General features: G+C 43.0%; 2 protein-coding genes across 5 annotated transcripts; one reads left to right on the forward strand and one right to left on the reverse strand.

Annotated features, from left to right (window-relative positions):
• The first annotated feature begins 973 nt into the window (after nt 1–973).
• Nucleotides 974–3,302, forward strand: LOC310647258 (small ribosomal subunit protein bS16m-like). The gene is made up of 2 exons (XM_083374348.1): nt 974–1,763; nt 2,970–3,302. The coding sequence occupies exons 1-2, from the start codon at nt 1,582–1,584 to the stop codon at nt 3,139–3,141; spliced, it is 354 nt and encodes a 117-aa protein (XP_083230474.1). The 5' UTR covers nt 974–1,581; the 3' UTR covers nt 3,142–3,302.
• A 236-nt stretch (nt 3,303–3,538) lies between these two features.
• On the reverse strand, nt 3,539–12,144 carry LOC310647251 (putative oxidoreductase YteT). 4 transcript variants are annotated; one of them, XM_083374338.1, is made up of 14 exons: nt 12,061–12,144; nt 11,551–11,653; nt 10,407–10,491; nt 9,607–9,680; nt 9,240–9,299; nt 8,642–8,749; nt 8,200–8,256; nt 7,312–7,442; nt 6,831–6,885; nt 6,638–6,730; nt 6,177–6,311; nt 5,194–5,295; nt 4,431–4,598; nt 3,539–3,909 (listed from the first exon to the last, which is right to left on the reverse strand). In XM_083374338.1, the coding sequence occupies exons 2-14, from the start codon at nt 11,641–11,643 to the stop codon at nt 3,748–3,750; spliced, it is 1,323 nt and encodes a 440-aa protein (XP_083230464.1). In that variant the 5' UTR covers nt 11,644–11,653; nt 12,061–12,144; the 3' UTR covers nt 3,539–3,747. The 4 variants fall into 4 exon arrangements, with proteins under 4 accessions (XP_083230464.1, XP_083230466.1, XP_083230465.1 ...); XM_083374340.1 differs by having other exon boundaries at nt 9,607–9,696; nt 12,061–12,112; XM_083374339.1 differs by lacking the exon at nt 8,200–8,256.
• Nucleotides 12,145–15,783: the final 3,639 nt, after the last annotated feature.

The raw sequence follows: 15,783 nt of genomic DNA on the forward strand, positions 1-15,783 counted from the left end.
CTTGCTGCTTTGCAACGGGTGCAAGAAGGAAGCTCCCCCCTTTGAGCCTCCTCCTTCTCCTCTCAGGCGCTGCCTTGGACTCCTGAATGCTGTTGTGTTTTTCTGCAGCTGGGTCCCCCTCATCTGCTAAACCTCGGCTTGTTTGGATCGTGGCTTGTCAAGCCAGCTTCATGAACTCAGTTTGCAGGTTGCATTAAACCTCAAGCCTAGTTTAGCATCAGTACAAGCTGGGATTGCAGCCGCTGGTTTATACCGCAGTAGTGTGTGTGTCAAAGGTTTGTGTTTTTATACAGGTAGTCCTTGACCACAACTGAGCCCCAAATTTATGTTGCTAAGTGAGACCGTTGTTAAGTGAGTTTTGCCCCATTTTACGATATTTCTTGCCACTGTTGTTAAGTGAATCACTGCAGTTTTTAAGTTAGTAAGCTGGTTGTTAAGTGAATCCGGCTTCCCTGTTGGCTTTGCTTGTCAGAAGGTCACAAAACGGGATCACAACCGTCATAAATATGAGTCCATTAACAAACGGCTGAATTTGTTCATGTCACCATGGGGATGGTCGTAAGTGTGAAAAAGGTCATAAGTTACTTTTTTCAGTGATTTTGTAACTTTGAACAGTCCCTAAACAAAGTGTTGTAAGTCAAGAACCACCTTTATGTTTTTATATTTTTAGGGTTGATTCAGTTTTTCAACTTTTAAGCTGCGTGGACCAACTCCCAGAATTCCCTGCCAGCATTCTGGTAGTTAAAGTCCACCCAGCTTAAAGTTGCCCAGGTTGAGAAACACTGGTTGTGTGAATTGCATCTCGGCTTCCCTAGAGCTGCTTTTCCTTCTGGTTTGAAATAAACACTTTTTTTATCCCTCTGCTCTTTCCCAACAGCCATCCAGACTCTGTTACCCTGATCCCGCCCCCCTTTTCTCTGCTGGAAAAGGACATCATGGTTCAACTAGGTAAGTGGCATTACAGAATGCTTTATATGTATCTCCATGCCCACCATCTGGTCCTTTTTTCATGCACCACCATGAGGCTGGGTCAAGCTGCATGCACTTTGCAATATTGTTTCGACATTTCCCTACAACAACCTTGTCAGAGCATGCACAGTCTTATTGTGCTGAGATAACCCAGAACTAAACACAGTCAACAATGGTCTATATTAAATGGTGGTTTATCTTACACTATCTACAATATCATATGCCAGGAACAATATGCATACACATATTAATACAGCAGGCTCCAACACACAGCAGTTACAGCAAGAAACGGAAGAGAGAACAGCAGCAGAGCCTTCCTTTTTATACAAAGGCCGTTAAAGAGACACAGACCCAGCTGAGTCAGTCCCATCATTACATCATCTCACCAGCTGGTTAGCTGTTAAATTATTACCTTGACACCTTTGCATTTTGATCACTTGAGCATAAGGATGCTGGAAAGGTCGTAAATGAACCATGGTCATTGTTGCCATTGTAACTTCAAACAGTCATTAAATGAATTGTTCTAAGCCAAGATCTAACTCGATCGCTGATCTAGAATGTCTGCCCCCAATTTTATCACAATAGGGTGGCCCCTGCTGAGGGTGTACCGCAATGTCCGGGTGGTCATTCGGCGGTTGCACCAACAGGCCTTTCTATCAGATCATAGCCGCACACAACCGGCACGCCCGGGATGGCAAGTATCTTGAGCAGATTGGCTGCTATGACCCAACCGCTATGGTGAGAAGATTGTGGGGATCAACTTTGACCGCTTCAAACACTGGTTTGCTTACGAAGCCACCCTGAGCAAGCCGGCGGAAAAACTGCTGGGTAAATGCGCCTTTTTGGTTTGGATCACAGATTGTCCTCGGCTTAACAATGGTGATGACCTATAAAGCCCTAAATGGCTTGGGTCCGGGATATTTGAGGGAACACCTGCTGCCAGCATCAAGTTCCCTTCGTCCAGTGCGCTTGCGAGGGAGGGTCTTCTCAGGGTGCCGCCGGTAAAAGATTGCCGACGGATAACACCCAGGGAGAGGGCCTTTTCTGTGGGTGCGCCTGCCATCTGGAACCAGCTGCCCATGGAGCTCAGGACTGCCCCTGACCTACGCTCATTCCGCCGAGACTTGAAGACTTGGCTCTTTGAGCTCTCTGACCCAGGCTGAGAATTTTAACTGGGGTTTTATTTTCAGGGATAATTTAATCTTTTAATTCTCTTTTAACTTTGTATTTTATATTGATGTGATTTTAAAATGCCCTGTAAACCGCCCTGAGTCCTTCGGGAAAGGGCGTTATATAAATCTAATAAAATCTAAAATCTAAATCTAAATCTAAAAAGTTCCATTATTAAGCGAGACATTTGTTTGTTAAGTGGGTTTTGCCCCACTTTACGACCTTTCTGGCCACCGGTGTTAAGTGGATCCCTGCAGCTGATACGTTAGTAATCCGGTTATTAATTGAACCTGGCTTCCCCACTGACATTGCTTGTCAGAAGGTCACAAAAGGGGATTGGTTGTTAAGTGAGTAAGTTGTTAAGTAAATCATTGCATCTGATAAGTTAGTAACCTGGTTGTTAAATGAATCTGACTTCCTCCTTGACTTTGCTGGTCAGAAAGTTGCAAAAGGGGATCGGTTGTTAAGTGACTCACTGGAGCTGATAAGTTAGTCACAAGACCATTTCAATCAATCAAACAATCAGAATAGATCTGGAAGGGACCTTGGAGGTCTTCTAGTCCAACCCCCTGCTTGAGCAGGAGACCCTAGACCATTATTGCGACTCCGAGCGGCTTACAAAGATGGGGAAGCTGATGGAATGTTGCAAGTCGTGCGATGTCTCGCTTAACGACTGCAGCAAAAATGGGTGTAAAGTCGGGTGCAGTCATGCAAGGCTTCCCTTAATGGCAAAATTTCTGGTATGACCACAGTAACTCTTGGACTCCCTGTGTGCTCGATATTTTTCCTATTGCATTTGCAAATGTTGCTCAATGCATGGAATGATTTTTTTTAAAAAAATTAAAAAATGTTTTAGGTCTTTCTGGCTTTTCCCCCCTGCATCCGATGACCATCACAGACGCTGAGCGGCTAAGGAAGAAAACAGCCCAGGAGGCAGAAAAGGCAGCTGGAGAAGGAGAAGAGGGAGATTCGGAGGAAAAGCAGGAGCATCAGCAAAACTGATCAATGGAGTGAGGGAAGAAAGCCCTCACACACCTTGTTGGATAATGTCGATTTGATTTTTTTTCTTTTTTAACCGCACGGCATTGTGACTTGCGACTGCGAAACCTCGCCCATTTGAAGCCATGTTTGGCTCCTGTTCTTTCAAAGAGGCGCGCGCACCAAGCAGCCTGCTGCCTAGTAGTGCACAGGGAAGGGTTTGCGCAACCTGGAACTCAGGGCTTCCTAGTCTAGTTCGCGCGATTCAATCCCAAATTTAAACGAAAACCTGCTGAGGTTTGATTCGATGCCGTGCAAACGCCAGGAGGCGGTTCAAAGCCCTGGGGATGAGCTTTGGCAGTTTTAGCTGACTTATAAATAAATTTAATTTTCTGCAGTTTTCAATAAGGTGTACGGTAGCTGCAAGCAGAAATGTAGCTGTATTTTCCTGCAGTCAGAAATCTAGCATTAAAAACAGAAATGTTTTCCTGAAATAGGGACGTTTGAGACGGCAGCAGTCACTTCCTTGATGAGTGGATGATAAGTGCAGTAGTCATAGAGAAAGTCATTTCAGAAGCCTTGAGGGGAAGACTCAGGGGATTTTGAGCCAGCCCAGCAGGGGTTTTGTAGTCATTTCTTGTGCACGTCGGCTGGCTGTGGGTGTGAGTTTTCTGATCCTGTTTCTATAACTACCACCCGGTTTTCCCTTCGTGCTTTCTCGGCTGCAAACACCAAGAGGTGAGAACGGAGCGTCTCTTCGGCGCTCGTCGTTATTCGAGATGGATCATTCTCCTGTTGGAAAAGGAAGGAAAGGGTTTCAGGGAATCCCATCTTGTGCTGTGTAACTAGTCCTCAATTTGCAACAGTTCATTTAGTGACCAAAATTCCAACAGTACCAGAAAAAGTGACTTAGAATTGTTTTTCACAGTTAACGACCGTTGCAGCATTCCCCAGAGTCATGTGACCAAAATTCAGGCCACCGGTTCGTATTTATGACAGTCGCAGTGTCCTGGGGCCACGTGCCCTGCTTTGCGAACTTCTGAATAGTAAAGTTGATGAAACCAGATTTACTTACCGTAACCACTGTGTGACCAAGTTAATGACGGCAGCAATTCATTGTAAAATGAGCACGATTGTGGATGTAGGTAGAGGACTGCCTGTGCTGGGATTTTGTAGCCTGGAACGGCCACGTTAGGGAAAACTAGTTCATCCTAGTTAGTAGAACCTGCATGGAGCACTGCAGTCTTGAGTTTTACTGTTGTTGGGTTTTTTCTTTTTAATAAAGAGGGAAAAAAATAACAAAACCACTTAACCGATACGGCCGAGACGAAGGTGTGGATCAAATAATAATCCGCTCCATAGTGACCATATAAACAAGCCGGGATGTCGGGCGTCAAATGGGGAGAAAACGAAGTTCTTTTTTTCTGAAGGAAGTCAAAAATCTCCACCTCTTGTCCTTCCCCTTTGCAGGAAAGCTCGCCCTGGGGGAAAAAAAAGATGAGCAGAGAAAATAAATTATATTTTTCTAATTGCAAAACCACATTGGGGGAGGCGGGGGAGGGGGAGAAAGGGAAAATAAATGGGTTGTAAGTTCAGGAAACTCCATGGATTAAAAGTTTTTCACTGAAAAAAAACTTGAGAAAATTTCTGTTCCTGGCACAACAGCCCTATAAGGTAGGCCAGGGTGAAAGGCAGAGGTAATAAACAGGGTTGCCATCCTTATTTCCCCACTGCAATGATTAACCATTAGCTGTGATGGTTTACAACAATATCTCGTATTCTTTCTGAATTCCCAGCTCGGCTGGCTGGGGAATTCTGGTAGTTGAAGTCCACAGGCCTTTAAGGTCACCAAGATTGGACACCCCGATCATACCTGAACTAGCTAGCCACTTTTGCCTATCAATTACACTTCGGCTTGACGAGTGGGAACACCCCAGCCAATTGTGGTTTACACATTCCACAATGCTTAAATAAATCAAGATTTGGCACAATCTCTGATTCGGGAAAAATATTCCCATCCCCACGTCTGTTTTTCAAACTCAGAAAAAACCCCAAATAGGCCTTTTAGCTCTTAACCTTGGTTCCATAGATGGTTGTGGTTCGCTCCCCCAGTTTTTCCGTAAAAGCCACCATCGTGAACGCAGCCGTCGCCCCGCCTTCAAATTCCATACTGACCACCTGAAAAAAACCATAAAATTAAGCTCAAGCACTGTTGCTCTGGAAACAAAGTTTTCCGAGAAAAAAATGAAGCAGCTGTGTCCAGCAGGGAAGGCTTTCACAAAGTGCAAAAATAATTACAAATTGAAATTATTAAAACGAGATGGGGTCTGAGGAGAGATTTTTTTAAAAAATACTGCCAATCTTCTCTGCCTCTTAAACTATAACTAGTCCTTGACTTAACAATGGTATATTTAGTGACTGAAGTTGCAACAGCACTGAAATTTTTTTTGACTTGTGACCGTTTTTCACATTTATGACCGCTACACCATCCCTGTGGTCACGTGATCAAAATTTGTACTCTTGGCAACTAACTCAAACTTATGATGGTCACAGCGTCCCCAGGATGTGTGTGTGTCATGTAATCCTCTTTTGCAACCTTCCGACAAGCCAAGTCAATTGGGGGAAGCAAGATTCCCTTAACAACAGTGTTGCTAACCGTAACAACGGCAATGACTTGATGTAGCAAGAAAGATCGTAAAATGAGGCAAAAACTCACTTAACAAATGTCTTGCTTAGCGGTGGAAATTTGGGCCTCAACTGTGGTTGTAGGTCCCTGCATTTTCAAAATTATGTTAACTTTTAAAAAATATTGAATAATTGAAACGTAAAAGCACCACGCAGGCCGCTTCCTAAGAACGAGGCAGAAAAACGGATGCCGCTTTTGCTGCCACTGAACACTCCAGGGCTCCCTGCTGGCTGATCGGAGACTCGAATACAACTCCCGGTCTGCAAATGCCTCTTTGCAACTTGAAAATTTAGATTTGGGGAGGCGAGATGTGAAGCGTAGGGAGCAGCAGGGGAAAAAGCTTGCGTGCTGACAGAAGAATGCACGTTCGTACCTGGTGGCTGACAACGTCATTGTCACAATCATAAACACATCTTCCGTACGGGCCGAGCTGCAAGGCTTCGGTCAGCGTTTCTATATCGGACCCCCCATTGCTGCAGACCACAGAGACTGGCCAGTTGAAAGCACCCTAGGGTGAAAGGAATTAGCACCGCTGCAAGATGAGGGGAGATTTTGTGGGTTTCTGGGGTCCCGTTTCCCAGCCAACATTAAAGGAGATCTGGATAATTTTTTTAAGGCTGCATACTGAATTTACACATTACATTCAACCCCAGAAGCCCAACACTTTGGTAATTAAATTTTCAGTTCAATTAAATTTCAATTCAATTAAATGGTATAGGTTCTCCTGCTTGAGCAGGGGGCTGGACTAGAAGACCTCTAGCTTCTCTTCTCTTCTTTATTAATTCTATTCTATTCCTATTCCTATTTCTATTCTAATGTTATGATCCAGTTTACCTTTTCTGCACGCTCTAGGTAGATCTTCCGAGCAGAATAGGGGCAATTTGATTCAACTGAACAGTCTAAGCAGCGAGTGCTGGCTCCTTCAGGCTGGAGTGAAATCAAAATAAAAGGCAAATTTAATGAGCTACACAGGTAGTCACCGTTTTACGACAGTTCTGCTCCTGTGCCACCCCATCAAACAACAAACCTTGTTCTCTTTTGTGAAATGCAAGAGGTGGCCGAAAGAGGAAACTTGTAAACATCTGGAAAGGACAGGAGAAAAACAAAATATTTGAAGGTTTAACCCACAGAGGCTGTGTCGAAGATGACAGGCAGTCCTCTACTTACGATTTCAATTTCTGTTACTATGTGAGACATTTCTTAAGTGAGCTTTGCCCTTTGCTGTCACAGTTCTTAAGTGAATAATGGCTAAGTTGTTAAGTGAAGCTGGCTTCTCCGTGGACTTTGCTCGTCAGATCACAAAAGGGGAAAATCACGTGACCTCAGGACATAAACATGAGTCAGTTGTGCCTAGTGTCTGAATTTTCATCATGTGACCACAGGTCATTAAGTGTGAAAAATGATGTTTTTTTCCCCCGGTGCCATTGGAACCTCAGTCACTAAACAAATTGGAAAAAAAGAAGGGAGGAAATGACATTAAAAGGGAAAAGAAGTTAAAACAGTCCTACCTTTTATTCCCCATCCAAAAATTGATCAGGTCAATATCATGGCAGGATTTAGCCAATAAAGAGAAAGAACTTTCCATTTCATTTCTCCAATTGCCCCGGACAAAGGAATGGGAAAAATGCCAGAAACCTATCTAGATGAATTAAAAAAGGGGGGGGGGGGGAAGAAAGGCAATGATATATTAGAAAGGCCAAAATTTAAAAACCAGGCATTTCGATCACTGTAATGCACTTTGTCAACAAGCTACAAATCTTGGTTTCTTACGGTTTTTTTTCCTTCTAACATCAGAAAGCTAGGTTGGTTTATCTGCCGGGGTTTCATACCAGAAATGAGAAGTTCAAATACCCATAAAAGATTCAACACACAATAGCCCTTGTCTTACAACAGCTTGCTTAGTGACACTTTGAAGTTGCAGCGGTTCTGAAAAAAATGAACGTTTTTCACCTGTACGACCATTGCAGAATCCCAGTGTGGTCACATGATCAGAATCAAGACTCTGGGCAACTGACTTGTATTTATGATGGTTTTGCAGTGTCCCAGGGTCTTCTGATTCCCCCTTTGGAAATGGAAAACTGTCCTGCTTAGCAACAAACATTTTGGCCTTAATTGTGGGTCATAAGTGAAGGACTACCTGTACAGAAGATCAAAGCTATGGGGCAATTTATGTGATGAGTTCGCAATCAGAATAAAATGAGTTATGTAACGCTACCTAGTGGTTAAGAGTGATTAATCTGAAAGTGCAACTTGGGGGGCGGGGCTTAAGGAGCATAAAATCTCAAAACTGGAGAAAAAAAGGTGTATTTAAAACAAAAATAAAACTTGAGGAGGCGATACAATGTAGAAGGACACGCTTTCTACATAAAGTACGTCTTCTTAGAAAGAATTCTTACGGGTCCCAGATGTTGAATATGGCAGATGTCGCCAATCAAGCCAGCATCTAGCAATTCCTAAAAAAAAATAAAGAAAAAGCTTGGTGTCATTTTTTTCTTTTTTTTTGTGGGATATGGAGTTTGTGAAAGCTCCATATCCCACAAAAAATTTTGAGAAGGGGTATCTGAGCTTGCTTTTTTCCTCCTCCCTCCTCTCCCTTTTCCTTGTGTGCTATGTCTTTTAAATTAAAATAAGCTATCCATTAGAACATCGTTACTTGAGGCCTTTGGGATGAACATTTGGTGGGGAAAAAAACAAATTCAAATGCTGGTCCCTCTTTATCTTCGTCTTAACATCGCTAGCCAAATCTGCTGTTGGAAAGAGGGACATTATACTGTCAATACAAGAGAGGTCATCTAGTCCAACCCCATTTCCCCAGTTGGGTGCTTAAGAATACATCACCTTGATCTTCAGGGTGACTGGATGGTAACGGAGCACGTGGCACACGGCAAGGATAACATGATTCCTTTCACATGCCCAAACAACCTCTTTGCAATCTTCTGCTGTCACCTAATTTACAAGCAAAGCTTTTTTAAAAAACAAAATAAATAATAAAATAAAATAAAATCACAACCAGCCTGCTTCAAGTCTAAAAATAGGATTTTGATTAGAAGATTTTTTAAAAAATTATTTATTTAAGGTCAGATTCTATTATTTTCATTTCTTCCTTCCCAATGCTCATGGTATATCAAATTTTCCCTAAATATTTGTTTTGTTTTGCAAAATGCACCATTTTGTTGTTACAAGTAGGGTGTGCATAAAACGACAAAACTTGTGTTTTGCAACAGCAATTTGGAGAAGAAAAACCCAGAGATTCCTCCTCTAGGGTTTTATAAAAAGATACTGCTAGAAATATACTGTGGATCAATATTGATAATCACCCATTATCTTAATAATTTATTGCAATATTAATAGTTATATAAAAATAAAAAAATATTTTAATAAGCCCAAAAGTATTTTTGCTAATGTTAGTAATTAATAACACCTTGCCAGAACTTACCGCCATGGGTTTTTCTAACAAGATGTGATATCCCTTTTGTGCAAAAGCTACTGCAGGTGCCTGACGGAAAGAAATAATAATAAGATGAGCTTCAAATAAATTTGATATAGAAAGCACAATTGCAAAGTATGAACGGAGCAAAAAACTCCACCAAACACAGAGAAGAAGGACCATTAATTTTTTTTTAAAAAAAAGCAAAGTAAAAAAAAAAGATTGCACAGCTTCAAGTCTTTTTTTTCTCCATAGGTGATTTTTTTATTTTTAATATCCAGTGGCTGGGATGCTCCCGGTGACACAAAAACACTGCAAAGTGCAACACAGAAAAATGAGAATTAAAAAAAAAAAACATTAACAGAAGTGAGACCACCTTGTGGAGTCTGTCCGGAGTTGTGATAATCACGGCATCGGCAAACTTTTCCCGTTCTGCAGCGGCAATCCAGTCTTCAGAAAAGAAAAGCTATATGTATTCAAGGGATAAAAGGGGATGCTAAAAATATTTAGTGTGCTGCAAGAAGAGATGCACAGCGAACTGGGGGATTCCTATGACCAGAAAATCAGAAGGGGGGCATTAGAGGTCATCTAATCCAACCCCTTACTCAGGGCAAACTTCCCCCAAAATTGGCTGTCCGTTTTACTTGAACTCGGCCAATTTCTCTTACAGTCATGTAGTTTTATTCTTAACGTTTAGTCAGGATTTGCTTCTTGTAACTTTCATGCATTACCGTTAGTCCTCAACTTACAATAATTCATTTAGTGAGCGTTTGAAGTTACAACAGCAGTGAAAAAAGTGACTTATGACTGTTTTTCACACTTACGACCATTGCAGCATTTCCTGTGGTCATGTGATCAAAATTCAGATGCTGGGCAATTGACTCATATTTATGATGGTCGCAGCATCCTGGGGTCACGTGATTCCCCCTTTTGCTTGGCAACAGTCATAAGTTGAGGACTACCTGTTTTTTCAAAATTATTTTAAATTTTTTAAAAGGTAATGAATCCTTTAAATAATTTTAATTTTTGTTAATGATTTTTTAAATAATTTTTTTATTATTTTATTTAAAAATGGAACTTAAAAAAATTATTTTAAAAGGAATCAGGTGTTTTTTTGCAATGGGGGCAAGAGGCCATTTAGAGGAAAAGGAAGATTAAAATCCAGCAAGTCCCAACCGTAAAAGACATTTTCCGCTGGGATTTTGTGTGCATCTTGTAGTTTTTTACGGACAATCTCTCGAGGATCAGCCACGCCAACCACCTGCAACAAAGAGAAATCAAGCATCATTTTAGAAACCTTGTCTGTCTGCAGGCTAGAAAAATCTGTCCGAATAGCCTGTGTCTCACTTAACAGCAGAAATTCTGGTCCTAACCGGTAGTAAATCAAGGACCAATTCTTAAAAAAAAAATACACACACTTGCTTGAGCGAGGGGTTGGACTAGATGGTCCCCTAGGATTCTATGATACAGAAGGTAGGCAGGTAGGTAGGTAGGAAGGAAGGGGAGTGAAGGGAGGGAGGGAGGAAAGGAAGGAAGGAATAAGAATGGAGGGAGGGAGGGAGGAAAGGAAGGAAGAAGGAAGGAAGAAGAGTGGAGGGAGGGAGGGAGGAAGGAAGAAAGGGGAGTGAAGGGAAGGAGGGAGGGAGGAAAGGAAGGAAGGAAGGAAGGAAGGAAGGAAGGAAGGAAGGAAGGAAGGAAGGAAGAAGAGTGGAGGGAGGGAGGGAAGAAGGAAGTGGAGGGAGGGAGGGAAGAAGGAAGAAAGGGGAGTGAAGGGAAGGAGGGAGGGAGGAAAGGAAGGAAGGAAGGAAGAAGAGTGGAGGGAGGGAGGGAAGGGAAGGAGGGAGGGAGGGAGAAAAGAAGGAAGGAAGGGGAGTGAAGAGAAGAAGGGAGGGAGGAAAGGAAGGAAGAAGGGAGTGGAGGGAAGAAGGGAGTGAAGGGAAGGAGGGAGAGGAAAGAAGGAAGGAAGGGGAGTGAAGGGAGGGAGGGAGGGAGGAAAGGAAGAAAGGGAAGTGAAGGGAGGGAGGAAACTTCTTGTATCCTGAATGTGTGTGTGTGTGTGTTTGTGTGTGTAAATTTTTTGGATTGCTAACAAAGACTTAAAGGGAGACTGATATATATATATATATATATATATATATATATATATATATATATATATATATATATGTATATGTATATGTATATGTATATGTATATGTATATGTATATGTATATGTATATGTATATGTATATGTATATGTATATGTATATGTATATGCATATGCATATGTATATGTATATAAATATAAAGTAATAATATTAATCACCACCAGAATTTTACCTTCATGCGTTCCGGGTAATATAAAGCATAGGAAGAATAAGCCTTCCCGCGGTTTCCTGCACCAATAACCAATGCGGTGATTTGACGAGACATTCCGACAGACCTAATCAATGAAAGAACGGGTTAAGAAATCCTTTAGAACCATCATCAGGCTAGCAACCAGGAGATCCCGAGTTTAAGTCCCGCCTTAGCCATGAAAGCCAGCTGGGTGCTGTTGGGCCAATCACCAGGAGATGGTGAGTACTCGTCCAGCCTTAGGAAAAAGGTTTTTTTTAAAGGGCCCCTTTAAAAAAAGAGACGTCCCTTCCAAGATCCAAGCCCTTTCATAGACAAACCAGGATCACCAATCTCTGTTTCCCATACAGACAAACCAGGATCACAAAGCCTATTGTTCTTTTTGCAAAAATTATTCCTTGGCATATGCAAGAAATTCCTTCTGCTTTCCGTACTGTTTTCCCGACAGGATCACCCCATGCACTAAAAAAGAAAAAGGAAAAGGAAATTACTCACCCATCAGAATAATGACAGCAACCGTCTCAAAAACAGACAATTAAACGGAAGCTGGCGAGGCCCCGCCCCCCTCCCGGCTCGTCATTGGTGCGAGGCTCTTTCTGCGCTCCGCTGACGTCATGAAAACGAAAGAGATCTTTGCTGGCCGGCAGAGTGAAACCCGGAAGCTGATTGGTTAGAACTTGAAACAGTTAAGAAGGCATCAGGAAGGGCGGGGCTTCTTCTCCATTTATCACTTTAAACTTCATTTTATTTATTTATTTTATTTATTTATTTTAAATTTAAATTTAAATTTTGAATTAAAAGTGTGTTAAACTGGGTTATAACTATAATAAAGGTTTGAATTGACTTAATTTGAGTGGATTTGGGCATGTGTATTATTATTATTATTTTTTGCAATGCTGTTATTATATTAATGGTTCTCCTTGCGGACAAAGAGATGGTGCATAATTATTATTCCCCCCCCTTAAATTAGTGTTTCTTTACTTCCGCCACTTTTGAGATGGGTACACTTCAACTCCCAGGATTACCCAGCCAGCATTTGCAGACTTTACCTCCCAGAATTCCCTAGCCTTCCTGCTTTAAAGACTTCCACTGTCAGAATTCCTTCTGATAGCATATTCGGTATGAATCAGGAATTTTGCCCTCCTATTTCTGGAGTCATTAAAGGGAGTAGCCACTCCATGCAAACCCTTCCTTGAGATCCAGAGCAGTGGGTTAGGCTAGATGATCTCTGAGACACCTACCACCTTTGACATTTTGATATTCTAACCAAAAAGAAAAAAAACAGGAGCCAGCTTGGATATATATTTTTTAATTAGATATGCATCTGTGATTATCCTTCCCGCCCCCTAAAAAAAAGGGGGGGAGCAAGGCAGACGGGCCCTGAATTCCTATTTTTTTTATTTTTGCCCTCCTTCATATGCTCAGCATCAGGGATTGCTGTTTGTCAGCCTGGGGGGATCTCTTAAAAGATGTAGAGCGGGGAATACAGGCAGCCCATGAAAGAGATCGTGCCGGCAAAGTACATCACCCTGTTGGCACTGCCCACCGCTGCGGTTAAAGGGCCCATGATGACAGAGACCAGAATCTGGGCCAGGAAATACTGACAGCTGAGGAGGGAGATACCCACACCCATGCCTCTCTTCGTTCCATCTTTGCTGGTGCAAGAGAGAGGGGAAAAAGAAGAGGATTAAAAAGTTTAAAGGTTGCCAAAGTTCTTAGCTTCATGCCTTGGATAACTGCATGGCAATAATAATAATTATAGAGAAAAAATGCATAGGCAATACTGTAATTATAGAGCAGTGTTTCTCGCGTGCTTGAAGATGGGTGGACTTCAATTCCCAGAATGCCCCAACCAGCCATAATTATCCTAGGATTCTGGGAGTGGAAGCCCACTCCTCTTCAAGAAAAACACTGCCATAGAGTAAAAAGTTAACTCATTTCTAAACAACTTCTAAATGCTTAGAGCGTTCTTTTCTAAGCGACTCTTCTCTGAAAGAGGAGGGGCAGAGACCCTACAGATGAGGAATTTGAGCAACTGCATTGCCTGTTTACTTTGACATGCTGACTGGGGAATTCTGGGAGCTGAAGTCCTTGTCTCTTAAAGTGGCAGAGGTTGAGAAACTCTGTCCTAGATGGAAAAAAAAATCAAAACAATGTTGGAAATTGTTGTGTATGTAAATAGTTATTAACAAGGCACTTAATAGATTGCAAACAGATTGCAGCATAGTAAGGTTTAGAGCGGGAAATTAAGGTGCAATCATTGGACGCCATAACCTAGGAGCGGGAAAAGAGACTCCATTGATTGGTTACAGTTCTAACGCTTTCTCTATAAAAGGGTTGCAACATTTGACAGTTGACAGTTGACTTTGTGTATTCAATAAACTCGTTCATTGTTAAACCACTCTGAGTCCTCGTCTATTAGAACCAAACAACTGGCGATGAGGGTGGGATAGACAGAAGACCAGAGAATTGGCGGAATTGTCGCGAAAGGCGGCAAATTCAGAACGAGTCACAGTCAACCGAGCGGCCGCGGAAGAATAAGGAAAAAATTCTCCGAATGGCGCAAATCGGGTCATTGAAGGAATTCGACCCAAACTTCCCCGAAGATTGGGAAGAATACATTGGACAAGTCGAAGGGTTCCTGTTAGTGAACGGAATCACCGACGACCGTAAAAAAGCGGCTGCATTACTGACGATCTGCGGGACACCGGTCTACCGAGTCGCTGTCGGACTGTGTCAACCGCAACCAGTCTCAAGCGTGCCTTACGCTGACCTCCTTGCCAAATTAAAGGTCCACTTTACTCCCCGAAGATCTGAACTCTTTTGGCGGCGCATCTTCGAAAAGAGGAACCAGAGACCGGGAGAATCCATTCAAAAATTTGTCGCTGCCGTCAGGGAAGCCGCAGTACGATGTAAATACGATAATTTAGAAATAAGAATTCGGGACCGAGTAGTACTGGGCTTACGTGATGAACAACTACAAAACAGAATAATCGCCAAACCCACCGGCGATTTGCAGGAAGTGCTTGACGAACTTTTAACTTATGAGTCAACCGGGTATCGCGACCCCCCCCGCAGTAGCATGGCAGCGGCGCCCGAAATCAACCAAGAGGGCTATGTGGACTGCGGGGAGGTGGACCAGCAGTGGGAGGAAGAAATCGCCGAAGTCTCCAGGCGATTTGGAAAATTGGCGCCAAGACAACCCAGAAGCGAAGGGCCTGAACCTGGCCGCCGTCAACAAACCGCAACTCCGCAAAGACAACCGACCGGGACACAACGACCTTGGCGGGACACCGCAACCAGACCGCGCGACATTGACACCCAGAACCGGTGCGGCAGCTGCGGCAGCAACCATCCCCGCGCCTCCTGCCGATTCCGTTCCGCAAGGTGCCGGGCATGCGGCAAGACCGGCCACATCCAGGCCATCTGCAGGAACCGTGCTCGCGACAACCGCCTTAACGAAGTCGATGTGTGGCCTGAGGGTAAGGTAACCCCTAAGTCCAGTGGCAAGGAGACCCCTAAACCCCGGGTTAAAATCCCAAAGCTAGGGGAGGTGGCGCGAGTCAATGGGAGGAGGCTGGGAAAAGGTCACAATTTTCCAGTTGGAAAATTAAAAATCACAGTCCCTTGCAGAATGGAAATAGACTCAGGGGCTTCAGTGTCAATAATTTCCACTGAAACCCTTGAGAGAATTGAACAAATAAGTGGAAAGAGAATTCCACTTAGTCCAACAAATATTCAATTAACGGACTTTCAAAAAAGTCCAATAACAGTAAAAGGAAAGACCAGCCTTAGCGTAAAATTTAAGGGATTTAAGGGGGTCTTAGAATTAATTGTGACAGAGGGAAATAGGACCAGCTTAATTGGACTTAACTGGTTCCCTGCCCTGGGAATTTGGATCGGGGGAATAAATTCAGTGATTAAAAATAAGACCCTCGAATCAGTCTGCAATGAATTTGCAGACGTATTCGATGGATCTCTGGGCAAGTACAAAGGGCCCCCCATTAACTTTAACCTAGACCCCTCAGTAAAACCAATCAGGCTTAAGGCCCGAAGGGTACCTTTTGCCTTAAAGGGAAAAATCGAGGCCGAGCTCGACCGGCTTGTAGGCCAGGGCGTATTAGAACCTGTTGAGGGTGGTTTGTGGGAAACGCCGATTGTCACACCCCTCAAACCTAACGGGGATGTGAGAATCTGCGCTGACTACAAGGCCACCCT

The sequence above is a fragment of the Vipera ursinii genome (genome assembly GCF_947247035.1).
Source record: "Vipera ursinii genome assembly, chromosome: 15".
Classification (NCBI taxonomy): Eukaryota; Metazoa; Chordata; class Lepidosauria; order Squamata; family Viperidae; genus Vipera; species Vipera ursinii.